Source organism: Gymnoscopelus braueri, assembly GCF_963280865.1.
Source record: "Gymnoscopelus braueri genome assembly, chromosome: 24".
Taxonomy (NCBI): Eukaryota; Metazoa; Chordata; class Actinopteri; order Myctophiformes; family Myctophidae; genus Gymnoscopelus; species Gymnoscopelus braueri.
Genome location: NC_137626.1, coordinates 23,165,273 through 23,183,428, shown reverse-complemented (window position 1 = coordinate 23,183,428; position 18,156 = coordinate 23,165,273). Strand labels below are relative to the sequence as shown.

At 43.9% G+C, this 18,156-nt stretch overlaps 1 protein-coding gene across 2 annotated transcripts in view; it reads left to right on the top strand.

Moving 5' to 3' along the window:
- zranb3 (zinc finger, RAN-binding domain containing 3) overlaps nucleotides 1–18,156 on the top strand; it is a 97,451-nt gene that overhangs the window by 1,752 nt on the left and 77,543 nt on the right. Inside the window, exons 2-4 of one of the 2 annotated variants that reach the window (XM_080422835.1) lie at nucleotides 1,871–2,097; nucleotides 9,911–9,929; nucleotides 10,235–10,413. In XM_080422835.1, the coding sequence (XP_080278961.1) occupies nucleotides 1,883–2,097; nucleotides 9,911–9,929; nucleotides 10,235–10,413 (413 nt within the window). In that variant the 5' untranslated portion in view covers nucleotides 1,871–1,882. Of the gene's footprint in view, nucleotides 1–1,870; nucleotides 2,098–9,910; nucleotides 10,036–10,234; nucleotides 10,414–18,156 lie in introns of those variants that run through there. The other variant, XM_080422836.1, reaches the window with a different exon arrangement.

The following is an 18,156-nucleotide window of genomic DNA, read 5'->3' as shown; positions in this document are numbered from 1 at the left end:
TACTCATTATGCTATATATACAGTATATATATATATATATATATTAATGACTATGTGCTGCTGCTGTGCTGGGTACTAGCATACCTGGTGCAGGTGCGCAAAAGACGTCTGAACCTAATGGTGAGCAAATTCAAGCATGTATGTTCATCTTGATTTGTCATGAATAGTATTTCCAGACAGCCTGAATGAAAGAAATGTCAGAGTAGCAGCTAGTTCAAAGAACAATAACAGTCTAATACCTGTAAAGGGCAAAAATAGTAGACTTTAGTCTTAATAATAACAATAACAATAACAGACTAACGTAAGTCCAAGAGCAACGCACATTCAGCACCTTTGACATTGGTAGTTTAATTAAATTATAAGAAGTAAGGACATGGGGGATTGAGGGAAAGACTTGTTCTTGTGTCTTTTTTGTATCTGCCAGGCCGAAGGCGTGGCCGAGACTATGTTTTCGCTGTGTGTGTGTGTGTGTGTGTGTGTGTGTGTGTGTGTGTGTGTGTGTGTGTGTCCTTCTGTGTACAGCTAATCTCTGGCACCTTTGGCCCCATCGGCATTAAACTCTGCACACACACTCCTGGATGCCAGAGCAGAACCTCTGCCCCAAATTTTTCACATCGACTTTTGCTAAACACATTTTTTTATATTACTCTTACAGATTTTGTCCAGACACTGGACATCACTCTATCGGTACATATTATCTCTACAGTCATGTGATCAAGACGGATCTGTCAGATTTTTCAAATTCCATCCTGATTGGCTAAGATTGGTTTCCAAAGTTTGTAAGAGTGGCCCGTTTTGAACAAAATGTCTCAAATTCCGATTGTCGTGAAAGATTGCTGGCCCACAATAAGCTACCTGCCCTGGCGGAGAACTGTGCTCCGAGGAGCATTTTTTTTAGTTGGTGACTCATTTCGTTTGTGTAGGGCAGGCTATTACTTTCGGATGAAGGTGTTATTGAGAGTGTGAATTGCTGCCCACTTGCCCAGTCATCTTTTGTTATGCAATGGTCCATTAATAACCATGCAGCACTCTTAAAAAGAAATATGCATTAAGTTTGTGACTCTCCAACAGTATGGACAGTTGGACACGTTTGGGGTAGTTGTTGGGGAAAGCCGAGAAGGTGATTTGCTGCCCGTCCATCTATCGTTAAGCAGAGACGTCTGGGGCAAAATATTATTATTATAATTGTTTTCAGAAGCGGGCAAGGGTTCAAACTGGGCAGGCAACAGCCCCCTCTGCCCATTGCTGAATATGCCTCTGCGTAAAAAGTTAAAAAAAACGACCTAAAAATTGTACTAGTACATTTTGGACTTTCCACCACTGGTTATTGTGGGCTGTCAAGTGCGATAAGATGCAGCATTGCACCTATGAACGTGAATATAATTACCCCAAAAGGTAGAAATCAGAGTCAGACTAAAACCAGAGGGAGAAAAGTTTATACAGCTCTACATTTATCTGTGATTTCACACAGATGCCCAGGGCCTATGGAGAACTAATTAAGTAGAAAAGGTACAGTATTTGTGGTAGCCTATCTGTAGTGTGTGTTTAACTAAAGCCCATATGGATATGAATTACGACAAGCAATGCATATAATATATGACACAGCTGGTACACCTCCACAGCATCGCAGCAGGGATGGAGTCAAATTACTTTAAGTTCACTGAATTCAGTATGCAAGGTGACACTGTTATTCATTAGCTACTGCATCCAGTAATGATTAATGTTGACAAATAATGAACTTAGCCAAAGTACAATGCACTGCTTTAAATTATGTCAGTGGTAATAATCTCTCTCTCTCTCTCTCTCTCTCTCTCTCGCTCTCTCTCTCTCTCTCTCACTCTCCCCCCCTCCCCTACATCTGAAACCCCAGAACACTTCCGCAATGTTTCAGGGCAAGCGCTTCAAGAAAAGAGAGACAGAAAAGAGTTGTAAAAGCCCACAGAGCTCCCCCTGCAAAGCACAATGTTTATCCCCAAAGTTGTCTCCCCTTCCACTGAAGAGACCGCCACCATTGACAGCCCTCCCCCCTAAGTTGCTGCAGCGCCTGATGCCTTTCCAGAAGGAAGGAGTTGAATTTGCCTTATCGAGGAATGGAAGGTAAGCTATGTCTCTGTTGAAACACTGTCACCCCACTTCTTGGATCATCTGCATATTATTCACTTACTTTATTTTGGACTAGAGATCTCTCATTGTACTGTCTGAGGTTATTTATGAATCGACAACATGTGATGGTTAATCTCAAGGTTTATTTTTTATTTATTTTTTGACATCCTTAATTTAATCCTTAATGTTACTTTGCAAACACTGATTAGGTACTACAAACCTGCTTCAGTCATAGTGGGTCCTTGAAGCTCCAAAAAGCTTCCGTCTGTCAAATAAACATTTCCAGTCACGGAGGCATCTACAAATTAGAAGGTCAACTAAATTCTATTTCGTGAAACAATTAACAGCCCCTTTTGAACTTTCTCAGTAGCCTTTAAGCGGTGTCTTAAGTCGTCCGAGTGCTAGCGGCAGGGAGGGGCCAGACTTGTTAATTTCCACGTTTCCGACCAATCGATGTAAGCCGTGGTCCTCAGGAAGGTCGCGCAGGCCGGGGAGGCAATCTGAGCGGCGGCGTCTGTGATGGAGCGGCCATATTGATCCACAAACACCGGGAGGTAGTGCTCCGTTACGTGGACAGGTCAAGAAGTCAATTGGCCCTCGCTGTACTGTGTGTGTGTGTGAGTGGCCGGCCTGCTCAATTGGATGAAGGTATCGATGTGACAGTAAGAGCAGTCGCGACACTCTGTGGAGGCTCTCCCAGGAGGATGCACAGCAGTGGTGTTATAAGTGTGGTGAGCTCCATAAGTACTTGGCCAGTGACACGACACACTGGTCTAATGTTTGGGCTCCACAGGCTTTTAAACTTTGGATGGGAAACGATGGACATGGGACTGGACACTGCGGCCACAAGGTTAAAGTGTATGTTGCTTAAGCGTAATGGTATTTTCATCCTTAAAGCAGCACTATGTAACTTTCCTCTTCTACCCCGGATTTGAACTGCACAAGTGCTGACATTTTTACCATTGAGCTAATAGAGCCGACCTGCTTGCTCGGGGGACAAATGTAATTTCGTGTCAGATCTTATGTCTAGGTGAGACATGACTTTGACACAATCTAAATGTCTCAATAGAAGAGCAGGAGACTAAATACAACCACCCCAATTGTAGAAGTTATGTTGTATTAACATACTCTACCATACAGATTGGACAAAATTACATTTTATTCATGAAAGGTTTAAAGGATGAACACAGATACTATACGCACCTTTTGAAATTAAAACAAAAATGCTGCACTTTATCCTTTAGTCTTGGTTACTGTCATTTCATATTTTGGTCCAAAGCATTACAGTGATATTGAACTTTGGTACTGTAGTTCTTTTATCTATTTGCAGAATCTGCTCGGTTTACATTAGTTTATGAAATCATTTTCCCCATACATTGAAAGGGAATAGGATCACTACATCCGGTTCCTCGATCACAGAACACAGAAGCAAGCAACAGATAAAGCTCTGCCCCCCCCCCCTTTCTTCTTTTCCCTGTCTTGAAAAAAAAATAAAAATAAAGAAGCTTGCACAAAAACTAATTTCACCCACTTCTTTACACCTGTAAACCAGTGATGTAATAATAAAGTTGCTTGATTCTGATAAAGATGATGGACAATATTTTGACTTATGTCATTGCCAGTTAGCCATACAACCTAAGGTCCTTACGAACAGGGCTTTGAGATCTTGCAATCATAAAGTGTGTCACTGTCCAAATCCTTAAGGAGCTACAGAGCTATGCATCGTGTATGTACAGTATAGGATGGTAATTGGGGTTCACAATTCACATTGGTAGGCATTTGAAAGTTCAGTGAGCTTGTCTTACAAAGCACCACAAAAGCACACCAGACAATCTCTTTCTGATGACTGGACAGATGCGAAGAAGCCCTTGTGTTTGAGAGTTGACATTCATTCAGGCGTGGCAAAGACAGAAAAGCACTTTATATCAATGAAATGCATGTGTGAGCCATTTAGTTCATTTTGATAAGGTGTTTCACAAACAAGCTTTACTGGGCTGCATATTAACAGCCACCGAGGTGTTTTTGAGGTATTACGTTAGAAGACATGTAATACCTCCGTTTTACGTGTCTTGAACTTTTTATAAGAAACGGTTTGTCCTTTTCGGCTTATTGCGTACTGTAATTATACTCTTGACTTTGGTAGTAGCTTCATATTCTTTGAAGGAAAGCTGCAACTGTTCTACTGTACATTGGTAGCTACAGCTACAAGACAAGTTGATTGTCTAGTAAATCCCATAAGCAGGATAGACAGTAGCTCCGACGGAACCTCTCCCTCCACTGTATAGCTCCGAGATGAGGTTCCTCGTTTGTTTCTGCCGTTTGCGGTAGACATTGTCGCACATTTTCCACTTTACATGTTTCTTACCCCTTTCTGCACATCGTATCCAAAAAGTAAAGCATTTCCGCCACTCTCTCAGATGTTTTAAGTGCACCATAAAAGCTATCCAACAAGTTGAAGAAAGTATTTAATTTGCCTCGGTCTTCATCCGGTTCCATAATATTTTGCATTAGAAGATGCAATTCAACATTTGACCAGTAGGGGAATCAGTAATGTTGACCAGTAGGGGAATCAGTAATGTTATCTCTACGGGCGCAACTCTTGCGCAATGTCTTAAAAACATGTAACCGGATAACCCAGAGGGACCTTTTGTTGGATTTGCAAAGTAAAAAATGTAGATCCCATCGCCTGGAGGGACGATTGCGTCATACTGTAATTGGCTAGCACAACTGCTGGCTTGAATGCTGCTGTAATTGAGAGAATACAAATAAAAACCTACCTAAACTATGACAAACAATTGATTATAAAATGAAATACCTGAATTGAATTAGTCTTAATTAGACTGTTAGATGTATTATTTCACAGGAAAAAGATTCAAAACAATTAATCAAGCTACTATTTGTAAGCAAATGTTTTTAGGTAGGTCTGCCTACAAATGTTGAGTCTAATTTTTTATTAGCATTTGCTAACCTAAAAAACGATAGTTCTTTGGTATCTAATCTAAAGTTTATTTACTTGTAAAGAAGCAACGAGGCCCACTGCCAAACATACTTCAATCTGTCCCCTCACCAAAGTAATGATAAAAGAACTGTTTCTTGTCTTTTTTCAATATAGAATTGAAAGTATCAGTATCAATAAGCAGTATCAATAGTGGTATCAATAAAATCCTATATACGCCCATCCCTAACTAAGATGTGTGCATCCATTCAACAAGACGTTTTCAGCATCCCCCCGTTAAATGAGTTTACTGTTGTGTTTGGCCTGAATGCCAGACAGCGACATGAAGTAACCTAGAATCAGCCTGCACCTGATCTGCCCCAGAAAAAAATATTGTTGTGAGTGACTGTTGGTGCTCTCATTCAATGACTTCTGCTCCACTGGTCCGGGAAAGGAAGCAGATCAATAAGTGGAATGGTGGTGGTGGTGTTGGTGTTGTTGTTGTATTCTTTCAGATTCAGATCTTGTCCCCAAGCCAGGACACACACACACACACACACACACACACACACACACACACACACACACACACACACACACACACACACACACACACACACACACACACACACACACACACACACACTCACACTCACACATGCACAACTTGTCCTACACAAGTTGTGTGCATGTAAGAGAATGTTTTGAGGATGAGGTGAGAATATGATGGTCTCCTGTGCAGTATCTAGCCCTCGACCATTTTTAAATACACCATAATATAGCATAAGTAGTTATAAAAGAATTACGAACCAGGGATAAAAAAATAAAAGGCAATGTTGAGCACGTACTATAGATTTAAAAGAGTAGATGGGTTATAAGCAGGCATATAATAATATACCATGGCTATGAAATCTAATGTGTTTGTTCAGTTCTCTATCACTCTGCGGCTAACAAGGCAGGCTACAAACCATTAGGTCAAAGTGAAATCCACAAAAACTACATTTAAGGTGAACTTCAACCTCGGTGGAGAATTAACTATGTAGGAGTGGATAGAGCAATGCACGTTACCAGGAAAAGATCCACCTTAACCACATGAACCCTAGCGTCCCTATTCTGGGAACATTGTGTGAAAATAGCAGATCTACAAGCTCACAACACGCCCTGATGCGATGTGTTGTGAACAAAGTATATATGGCTTAAGTGGTTAAATAGACGATAGGCGGAGGTTCAGAAAGATGAGAAAAATGTCTAAACGTAAACGTTGCATAGCAACTGCCTTGTTTGTGCAGGCAGCCGGGGCCTACTTTCTTGTAGAAAACTATTCTTGTAATGAAATAGTTATTAAAAACGGTTTTAATTGGAACGTGTCTGTAATTTTCATGATGCCATATTTGGTAACCATTTTCTAAAAGCAATAACTTACTCCAGGCCATGGCATATTGTCATCATATCACACCTAAGGGGGTTGTCACCCCCCTTAGATGTGATCACAATAACTATAGCCTGTCATGAGTTATTGCTTAAGACTTAAGTACACCCAACGCATCTGCAGACGGAGGTCCCCATGGATTATTTCTTCTCCCTGTGTGTTCGACATGAAAGCTATGTTGCTATGAATTTTGTCCGTTCTATACGTTTATTTTTATGTTTGAGCCGTATCTAACCTTTCATGTTTTTGTTCTCTTGCATTTTACATTAACCATTGGGCCATTGTTGAATTGTGTCATTCAAGAATTAGAGCAAAGATTAAAGGCGCAGAGTTAGAGAATGCGTGAAGGAACCATTAGTCGGCAAGGGTACGTAAAAGAAAAAGGAAAAAAGATCATCGCGCAGAGGTCAAAACCATCAAACCGTCATGGCCGACCCGGGGGTAGGAGAGCCCATTTCCTGACACTTTGGGGCCGGTGGGCTTCAGAGATAACATTAGAGCGATGTGAAGACGGGGTCCGTGCCGTTGTCAGGCAACAGCGCTGTAGCATCCTCCCAGTCTCTAGCCGTCAATGCGACACTCAGGTTATTTAAAGCAGGATGATTAATGCCTCGAGAAATGGCAAGCACCTGCCCCAGCCGCCTCCCTCTCTCTTTCTGTCTGAGTGTGCATGTGTGTCTGTCCGCGTACACGTATGCCTGTAAAGTGTTTGTGTGTGTGTGTGTCTCTACATGTGTGCCTGTATGTGCGTGCTTGCACACACATTACATGCATACTATATATATATATTACATACAGTTATTATATATATATATATATATATATATATATATATATATATATATATATATATATATATATATATATATATATATTATATTACTGTATATACTCATACTGTATATGCGTATGTGTGTAGGTGTGTCTGCACCCAAACCTGCTTTCATGTGAGTGCGTGCGTGTGCGTGCGTGCGCCTTTGCTACCTGCACGCGCGCGCACCTGCATGTGTATGCATTGCGCTGACTGAACCGGTGTGCTGGCAATTAGAAAAACCACTGGTGTCGGTGTGCACATTAATCATGCTCTTCAGCTGAAAGAGAGAAATGGGGCGGAGATGGGAGGGTGGGGGGGAGAAGGGTCGGAGGAGGGCGCGGCAAGTAGTAGGAAGAAAAATGAGAGTCTGCGTTGGGCTGATTCGGAACCGCTCTATCAGTCCGTCTGGCCTCAAGCGATGCTCTCAGAACGTTCATGACCGAGGGAGATCACGGTTTTCCACCTCCAAACCCCCCCCCCCCGTGAGCAGCAGGAGTCAGAGGGGTCTCTGGAGCAGCTTGGTCTGCCGCTAGCCTGCAAAGTTAGGCGAGCAGGGTTTTTATGACACCGAAGAAGTTTGGTGTCAAATCCCCAGACGGTCGAAAATCCAGGGTGCACAGGTGGGGCTCCAGCGGGAGTATGCTTCAGTCGAGGGGAGGCGGGGGGGGGGTTGCTCCAGTGGCCGACAAAAGACAGAAGTGCTGTATGAACTGGGCAGCTCCCATGTGTGGCTGTGTGCAGCTGTTTAAATGTGAAGAAGTCACAACTGCTCAAAGAATGGCTGCATAATGTGTACTAGCAAAGGTTCGACACGCCAGCAACACCTTCCGTCTTCTGAGCTAACTCCCTCCTCCCATTTAGCTCATATGGATATGAAGCATCAACTGATGGCGAAAAAGTAATCATTTATCCAAAGAGTAAGAAAATAAATTCATTTTCTCCAAACACGGACGTTATCAAATGTAACTCAATATCATAAAGGACACATACCTGACAGAATCGCGGGGCTATTTGTTTATTTTTGGAATTCTTATATGACGCGATCTAAGATAAACCTATTGGATTTTCTATAGAAAGAATACTTCATAGGGACACTATTGCAGATGAACACACGCACCTGTATACCTGTTCCATTCCCTAATACAAATGTATAATAATAATAAAAAAAGAAGAAATACTTCTGTGACCCAGGGGTAGCGAGAGTGACATCTTTGGTACTCTATATAGTGGTGTTTGACTAGATGTGAATAATTCCCTACCTTACCTTGTGTTTGTGTGTCATGGCCATATTATAAAATAGTAATATTCGGGGCAGATTGCTATGTCACCACCTAAAATTGGTCTGATGGTAGGTTTAATGTGATTAATTGGTTTAACCTTGCAATAGCCCCTGAAAGGCTAAATAATAACACAGTTACTGTTTCAAAATCAAATAATGCATTTATTTCACAAAACATAGGTCTACAAGATGCAACATAATATAACTGTGAACAATACATTCTAACCACTGAGAGAGGAATGCTAAAATATAAAAACAATTGCCAACTGTATCACAGTCATTAAATAAAAAACAAATAGATGAATAGATCATATTGTGTATCTTTCTGCTCATGCCATGGCCATGCAGGTCTCTCTCTCTCTCTCTCTCTCTCTTTCTCTCTCTCTCTCTCTCTCTCTCCCCCCCCTTCCCTCTCTTGTTGACCGAAACTTCACTTCCATCTTCCAACGTCATTTCCAGAATAGAATAGCTGAATGTTCTATTTGCAACCACGAAATGCAAGCAAAGCTGAACCGAAGTGATGTGTTTCTCATTCTATCTCTCCTCCATTCAGTACCGGGGACAGCGCTGCGTGCGTGGCCCTATGTAATAGTCTAAATGTATCTGTCCGTGGTCCTGATCCATTCAGTAATGGAGACAGCGCTGTGTGGCCCAATGCAAATAGCTTAAATGTACCTGTCCATGGTTCTGAAATCTGTCTCTGACTAGATCAGATAACAAAGGGGTGTCCGCTGGCCTAGCGGTCCAGGCGCATACCACATATGCTGGTAGTCCAGCTTGACAGCGTGTCGCGGGTTCGACTCCCGATCTTGACAAACTTTGCTGTGTGTCACCCCCCCCCCCCCCCATCTCTCTCCCCGTTTCCTGTCAGCCCTCAATCCTATCAATAAAGGCAAAAAAAGCCCCAAAAAATCTCTAACAAAAAAAAAACAGATAACAGATAACAAAAATGTCAAAGAAAGTGCTTCATTACCATCATCTCAGTCACTATCATTGTTGATGTTTTTGCTATTTGTCTGTATGGTTTAATAGTAAGGTCTAGTAGAAAATACTGAGGGCGCAAAGCCCCCTCTTATTCCCCCTTGTGACCTCAGGTGTGGCTGTAAAGCTAGGGTATGCGATGAACAAAATCATCACCCTGCATTCATCGTTGCACAAGATTATCCAGCCAACGGCAGACATGATGCCGCCTGCCTCAGTGAATCCGTATGCAGTATATTATAGGCTCATTTAGTTTTGTCAATGGCATTAATTGTATCCCACGCAGACAAACATTTTCAGAACAATGACCTCAACTCCAGCATCCATCTGACAAACTTTTTTCCTTTGTTTGTTCTTTATGTCTTCCAGATGTATGATTGCAGATGAGGTGAGCACACACTCGACGCCAACGCCGAAATCTTATCCTCTTCCTCAACAACAACAAAAAACAAACAAAAGAACCTGGGACAGAGCCAGCATTGCATTCTGAATGAGTTTGTCAGCCTCACACAGCATTCCCACATGCCTAATCAGTTTTGACAACAGAGTCATTCTGAGACCTTATTACTCTTGGGCCTCACGTCGGCTCACCCGTCATGTGCAATTTACTGCAGAGCCTCCGCGCGATTGACTTGTTGTTGTTTCTCCACCCCCCACTGTACTCATGGAGTGTTTTTCATTTTCTCGGTCCAGATGGGTCTTGGGAAGACATTGCAGGCCATGGCGGTGGCCTACGCCTACAGGCAGGAGTGGCCGCTGCTCATCGTGGTGCCGTCCTCCCTCAAATACCCCTGGATTGAGGAGCTGGAGAAGTGGATCCCTGAGCTCGCACCCGGAGACATCAACCTGATAGAGAGCAAGAGTCACACCACGTATGTACATCAGCCGCACAGCTTTTCAAAGTGAGAGTGGCCAGGGGAGCCAATTGGAAAGGAGAGGGACATTTTGTAACTACATGTAAAGTATATATATTTATTCACCAAATAATTTCAATTCAATTTATAGGATGATTGTGCCAGCTTAACCACTTTCAACCTGGCATCCCTATTTTGCGCATGTTATTATTGTCAAAACATTTCAGACATTCTCAAACATTTTCAAAAATAGCTGATCTACAAGCTCACACCAAATCGCTTTGCCGAAAATAGCCGATCTACAAGTGAGCTTGTTGATCTGTGATTTTTTCCTAATTCTGCCGAATGTTAGCCTATTGTGACATGCCCAGTATAAGGAAGCCAGTGTCCTTGTGGTTAACAGTGTCTCAATCAAAAAACAGGAGAGGATTGTACTTGATCTAGAATGTAAAACCTCTCGGACCACATTAACAACATAACCTTGTCTTAACATGCCTAATGGTTTATGACTCTTATCTCTTTGATAATTATTCATGCATTGATCGCTTTAGCTGAACACTCAAAGCACAGAGCATGTAACACAAGTGCACCATACCAAAGGAAGGGAAACTCACCCACTCACATACATGCATTCATACTGTACATACACATGCACTCATACTGTACATGCAGTTAAGTTGTAGTTTGAAGTGGAGCATGGTACTGTAGGAGGGCCCATAGATAGATAACCTTTGCCTTGCCATAAACCCTCTTCTAGACCAGTGGGGTCCGGACCCCCAGGGGTCCTTGATGGTGTTCCAGGAGGTCTCTAGCAAAATGAGGAATGGTTTAATTTCATTATTATTTCACCAGCTAGATGTTAGTCCAGTCAGAGAAAATACAAGGACTATTCAGATCATACATCTCCCTACAACCTACAGCATACGTAGACTGTTGTAGAATTCTGCATTAATCTTTCTAATCTAACAAAGATGATAATAATAATTATCATTATTATTTGATTTTCATTATTATTATTAGACCTATTTCATCCCACGGAGTAAATTCATTTGTCAGCTTTACCCAGCTGAGTGCTTCTCAAGTGAGCGCGGGGGGAGTTGGGGGCAGTTGGTTGGTTGGTTGGAGCAGGGGTTAAGTGTCTTGCTCAAGGACACAATTGCCGGGCCTGGGAATCAAACCTGGGACCTTCTCCTTCCCAGGCGGACTCTCTACCCTTTCAACTATGCCCGCCCCGATCTTCTCTCATGTGGGTCCCTGGCACAAAAATCTCTCAAATGGCTTCCGTGGCCTAATACGTATCAATTTGGGGGTCCTTGACACAAATATTTTTGAAAACCCACTGGTCTAGACAGTTTACCTCCGAGGAGCCACACCGTGAAAATGCAGTACAAAATGGTTCCATAGGATGGTTTTAAGGAGCCACGTGGCAAAAAAAAACATTTTTTTTTTCAGTTTCAGAGTATGCTGCGATAGATTGACATAAATCAGAGCTGTCGAATAACTGCAGCAGGTTCAATTTGCATAGGGGATCTGGAGGATGACAGCACTGACAGACAGGCAAATCAACAAGGCTACTGCCAAAACGACCACAAAGGAATCCAAATGCTCAGACCAGAGAGTGAACTGAAATGATAATTGCCGTGCGGGGGACATGACAGCCTCATTTTCACGGGAGCGTGTTGACTGGGGCTTCTCATGTCTGTCTAGCTTGTTGGCATAAATTGGTATAAAAGGGCCCTGAAAAGAGATTCTTGTTCCACTTTTATTATCGAGTCAATTTCGTTGTGCTTAACCCATTAAATCCGGGAACGCATCTGTGTCATTTTAGATTATAGCTATAACCATTATTTTATACTTTGGGCTATTCGAAAATAGCAGATCTACAAGCTCATAGCACGGCACTGAGTGCCGCGCTATGAGCTTGTAGATCAGCTATTTTTTGAAAAATCTTGATCATTTTTGCAAATCTATGAATATATTTTTTTTTAAAGCGAACATTTTTAACTGGGGGTCCCTGGAACAAAATATTTTGAGATTAGGGTCTTCTAAATCCGGCGTTCCTGGATTGAATGGGTTAAAGCGGGAATGTTATATTAATACAATATACAGTAACTAGCACATCTGCAGTGGTTGGAGGTAGTCTCCCAACTCTTCTACTGACAATTTGCCACCCTGTCAGGTAGGGCACCTACAGTTCTGAAGCTCATAAGCACAATAGCTCCCCTGGCCGTGCTGCAGGGATTCCATCGTGACAGAGCTGTAGAAAAGTGGTTCCTCACGCAGGAGACCCAGGTCAGGTTTGAATTGCTTGAGTTTTGTAATGTTTTTGTAAAAACATTACAGAAAAACTACAAAGAAACTTTTAAGAGATATTTTTAAAGATTTAAGAATAAATGAATTGGTGGCTCATTTGAAGAAGAAAAGACTCCACTCCTCTCATATCAGATGAGGTGCCAAAGAGGTTGTGAAACCGTTGTCCTTGAAGGAGAAGTGTTAATGACTGAGCAGGCAGACAAGGGGAAGAACTGTATTTTTTTGCGTTTTGAATGATGTCGTCTTTGTGCTGGAGGGTGAATGGCGTCTTAGCGTATTTTCCGATTTGCGTTGTGAAAGGCGCCTGTCAGACGCTGTCAAGGCTCTTGATTTTTCCGAGAGCCCCATTGAAATGTATGTCTATGGCTGTCCCTCCCTGTCATGAACGCTTTATGTGTGTATGTGTGCGTGCAAGTTCATTTATTTACCCGCGCGTGCATGTTTTAGTCGCGGACTGCACAATTAATCGAGGGGGGAAATAAACAGAAATTGCTGTATTGACTGCTGCAATTTTCACATCACGAGGCAATTTTGCCTTTCCTTGAAGGAAAGGTTACACACCGTCTTCCAAATGAGGTCTGAAAGCATAGTGGCATTAACCATAGTTCATAAATCAAATTGCATGCCAGGATAAGCAGCCAAGCTGATGACTCCAAATGGATCTCAGTTCTAACCACAGGGTTGGACGAAAGTTGCAGCCCTAGCTTGTGTATTGTGTGTGTGTGTGTGTGTGTGTGTGTGTGTGTGTGTGTGTGTGTGTGTGTGTGTGTGTGTGTGTGTGTGTGTGTGTGTGTGTGTGTGTGTGTGTGTGTGTGTGTGTGTGTGTGTGTGTGTGTGTGTGTGTGTGTGTGTGTGTGTGCGCGCGATCTAGAGAGACAGACAGTTCAGACATTTGCAGCCATAAATAAATGTTACATTTTATTGACATTTGCTTTTCTGACAATATTATTGTGTGAGGAATTTTAAAATGGACTTTGGAACGAGACTGGAATGGTAACTCTTAACACACACACTCAAGCACATTTTTGGCTGACTGTGCAGTTTGAGACTATGTACTTGTGTCTGTTTTATGTAAACAGATCTCCATATGGGCATAAAAGGGACACAGATATTGCGGATATTGCATAACCGGGTGAGGCATGCTTTCCGAACTTTCATCATTCCCCACTTGAATCATTCCCGACCGGGTAGGCCGGTGCCCAACGGGCATGCCTATAATGATATGTCCCCCCCCCCCATGTAATCACCAATGTAGGCTATATCACATTTGATTGTCTTATTACATTTGCAAAATAATGTTGAAGTAACCGATTAAACATTTATCCTTAAACAACAATGTATCTAACATTTTACTGTATTTTTTGCGAACGCAGTGGAAGGAGGCGCCTCCGCGCAAGTGGAGCTTACTATGAAACCGTGCTCGGCTTGTGTGTGTGTGTGTGTGTGTGTGTGTGTGTGTGTCTGTGTGCAGTATTGTGTGCGTGCACTGCCTGTGTGCAGCCGCCAGAGTGCGCCAGAGTGCACTACAGTGTGGCTGAAATCAGAATCAGAATCAGAATCAGTTTTATTGTCACATCACAGGTTTACAAGGTAAAAAAGTGGGTGAAATTCTTTTTTGTACATCGTTCCCATCGCAACGTTAGTTTCCATAGAAAGAAGAGGGGGGGGGAGAAGAAGAGGGTGGGGGGTAAGTGGGAAGGAGATCAAAACAAGAGAGCAACAGAAGGCCAGACAAGTTATCTACATATTTACAAATTACCTGAGATAAAAAAAACTAAAAAAAACTAAACAAAACTAAACTAAGGTGCCTGAGCATAGCAGCAATGTATTGTATACTGTGCATGTTATACTTATACTGTGCATGATAGACAATGGACGTTAAGGTGCTTAGAGGAAAAGGAGCACAATAAAAAAAAAAAAAAAAAGACCAAAAAAAAAAGTCAGTGCGTTATACAAGGGATTAAGGTGCAAAAGGTCAGTGCGTGTCCACCTAGAGTGGACTGACCCTAGTATAATCCGCAAGTAGCTCCATGAGAGAGTGCAACAAAAAGTCATTTGTACCTGGTGTAGTCCACAGGTGTGTCCGAGGGGGGGCTAAAGTCCAAGTCATTGTCCCTGGTATAATCCACAGGTGTGTTCAGGAAGAGCCAGAAAAAAGTCTGCGCTGCCTGTTGTCAGGCTGCTGAACAAGGCCTATGCCTCATTCAGGCTTATTCCCCATTCAGCATTCTGACAGCAGCCGGATTGAAACTACACCAGTATCTGGTGGTGGAACTCTTGATACTGCGGTAGAGCCCCTTGCCCGGTCGCGGTCGTTGTAGGGGGTTGAACAGTCTGTGACTTGGGTGGTGCTTGTCCTTGATGATGCGCTTGGCTTTGAGCACGCACCGCTTTTTGTACAGTTCCTGGAGCGCTGGGAGCTCGATTCCCATTATCCGCTCTGCCGATCGCACTACTCGTTGTAGGCTGATCTTTTCTCGGGCAGTGCAGTTCCCGTACCAGGCCGTGACACAGCCTGTTAGGATGCCTTCGACAGAACTGTTGTAGTACAGCCTGAGGATGCGACGTCCTACTCCGAGCTTCTTCAGGCGGCGGAGCCAGTACAGTCGCTGCTGAGCCTTTTTCCTCACGTGTGTGGAGTGCGTCTCCCATTTGAGGTCCTCCTCGATGTGTACTCCGAGGAACTTGAACTCGCTGACCCTTTCCACTGCAGCACCGTCGATGAGGATGGGCGCATGGTCTCTCCGCGGCCTCCTGAAGTCCACGATCAGTTCTTTGGTCTTGTCGACGTTAAGAGAGAGGTTGTTCTCCCGGCACCAGCGTGCTAGAGATTTGATCTCCTCTCTGTAGTCAGACTCGTCGTTGTTGACGATTCGGCCTATCACTGTCGTGTCGTCCGCGTACTTTATGATGGTGTTGGAGACATGTGTGGCTATGCAGTCATACGTGTACAGGGAGTAGAGGAGGGGGCTCAGCACGCATCCCTGGGGTGCTCCGGTGTTGAGGGTCAGGGGGTCGGATGTGATGCTGCCCATTCTCACCACCTGATGTCGGTTGGACAAGAAGTCCTGTATCCAGTCGCACATGCTTGGGTGTAGCCCTAGGTCTCTGAGCTTTTTGTCAAGTATTGCTGGGACAATGGTGTTGAATGCTGAGCTGTAGTCCACGAACAGCATACGTACATATTTGTCCTTCAGCAGCTTGTTGTCCATGTGCGAGAGGACGGTGTGGAGAGCCATGGCAATAGCGTCGTCGGTGGATCTGTTTTTGCGGTATGCATACTGCCACGGATCCAGCGAGGCAGGTAGCGTGGAGCTGATGTATTCCCTCACCAGTTTCTCGAAACACTTGCTGACGATCGGGGTGAGAGCAACAGGTCTCCAGTCGTTCAGGCATGTCACTTTGGCCTTTTTGGGAATGGGCACAATGGTTGACATTTTGAACCCTGCAGGGACCACAGCCAGGGAGAGGGAGAGGTTAAAGATGTCAGCGAAGACACCCGCCAGCTGGTCTGCACATGTCTTAAGGACCCGGCCTGGAATCCCATCAGGTCCGGCTGCCTTGTGGATGTTGACCCGTGTGAAGGCTGTACGCACTTCTCTCTCCGAGATGGTTAGAGGGTTGTCCTCTGCTGGTGCTGCTGATGGCCCCGCTTGGCTGCCGCGGTTGGAGCTGATCTCAAACCGGCCGTAGAAAGTGTTCAGTTCGTTGGAGAGGCAGGCAGGCGGGTTCACCTCGCTTCTGGTTCTTGTTTTGCAGTCTGTCAAGGTGTGTACCGCCTGCCATGTGCTCCTGATGTCGCCATTGCTGAGTTTGTCTTGCATCTTTTTTTGTGTAGGCCTTTTTCGCCTTCCTGATGGCGCTGTTTAGGGCCGCGCGCGTCGTGTTGCGCGTTTCCACGTCGCCAGATTTGAAACCAGCATCCCGTTCATGCAGATGTGCACGTACTCCGCTGTCCATCCATGGTTTCTGATTGGGATAGATCCGAACTGTCTTTTTTGGGACTATGTCATCTATGCACTTACTGATAAAGCCAGTGACTGAGTCTGAGAGTTCGTTGATGTTATTCCCAGCGGCGTTCTTAAACATCCCCCAGTCAGTCTGGTAGAAGCAGGATTGTAGCATAGCGTCTGTGTCCTCAGACCAGATTCGGATTTCCTTCTCAACGACCGGCTCCCTTTTTAGCCTCTGTTTGTAGGTAGGTAGCAGTTGGATGGCGTCGTGGTCAGAGCTTCCTAGCGGTGGGCGTCGGAGGGCTTTGTATCCATCCTTGAAGGGCGTGTAGCAGTGGTCAAGAATATTGTCACCACGGGTACTGCAGGCGACAAATCCGCCTGCCCCTGGCTGACTAATTACACTCCAGCAGCTACAGTCAAAAATAACACATCTAAAAGCATCTAGACGAGTTCAGCTATTGGGATATCTAAGAATTCCATGTCATTTGTGCATACAAAAAAAAATGGGGCTAGCGGTATGGAGCCTTCTTGTGGCGGCCCTGTTCTCACTTATTTCACTGTACCACCCACTTCTCTACAATTGCTCATTCCTTTCGATTCTTCTTATTGTTATTTTCGAGCTGCGTTCGCTTCCCGCGTTCGCGTGTCTTACTTGTACATAATGGGGATTGCTATTGACTGCACCTCAGGGGCTATGACATGGTGTTGCATTAGTTAGTCAAGAATTGCTGGTCTACCTTAAGTCAGTCCACCTTAATGTCAGGTTAACTCATTTCATTAACTCTGTGACATATTCTCTGTGGAAATGTGTTGGTTTTAATCACAAATAGAGCCCATAGAGTAGACACAGTATGTGCGCATTTAGTCGCTGACAAACAACACTGTTTCTTTCTCTCTCGTCTCTCTCTCATACAAACGCAAGCTGTTCGTCTCTGTTCAAATGCTCCGACACATTTTACTGGGGTTGTTCCCACTCACTGTGTGCTGATGGCTTGTTAACGACCGCCATTGATTTCGAATGGACCTAGGGGTTACCCGATTTGAATCCTTACAATGCAGTTGTTAAGAAGGCTATGATGCCTGTTTGCCATTTCCCAACGCAGCTAGAGCCAGTCATGACAGTGGAAGAGAGGGAGTGGGGCACATATATGAATGAAATAAGATAAAAATTGTTTTCATGATATAATGTCATGGACGGGGGTCCATGACACTATCTCATGAAAACAATTTTTACCTGGGGTCCCCGCGGACCCCAGGTTGAGGCTCACAGCCCTATCGAATCTCTGCATGTTAATAATGGCATTGATTGAGCACAGCTGGTGAGACAGACAGTCTGGGGCTGAGATCAGCTTGGGATGGGAGCATTAAGAAATGAAATAAATCCTTTTTTGAGGCTGGTGGTCCGAAGCATTCGCTGGGGGTCCGCGGACCCCAGGTTGGGGTTCACTGCGCTAAGCTGTCGTGTTAAGATGACAGCCGTCCGTGTATTCCT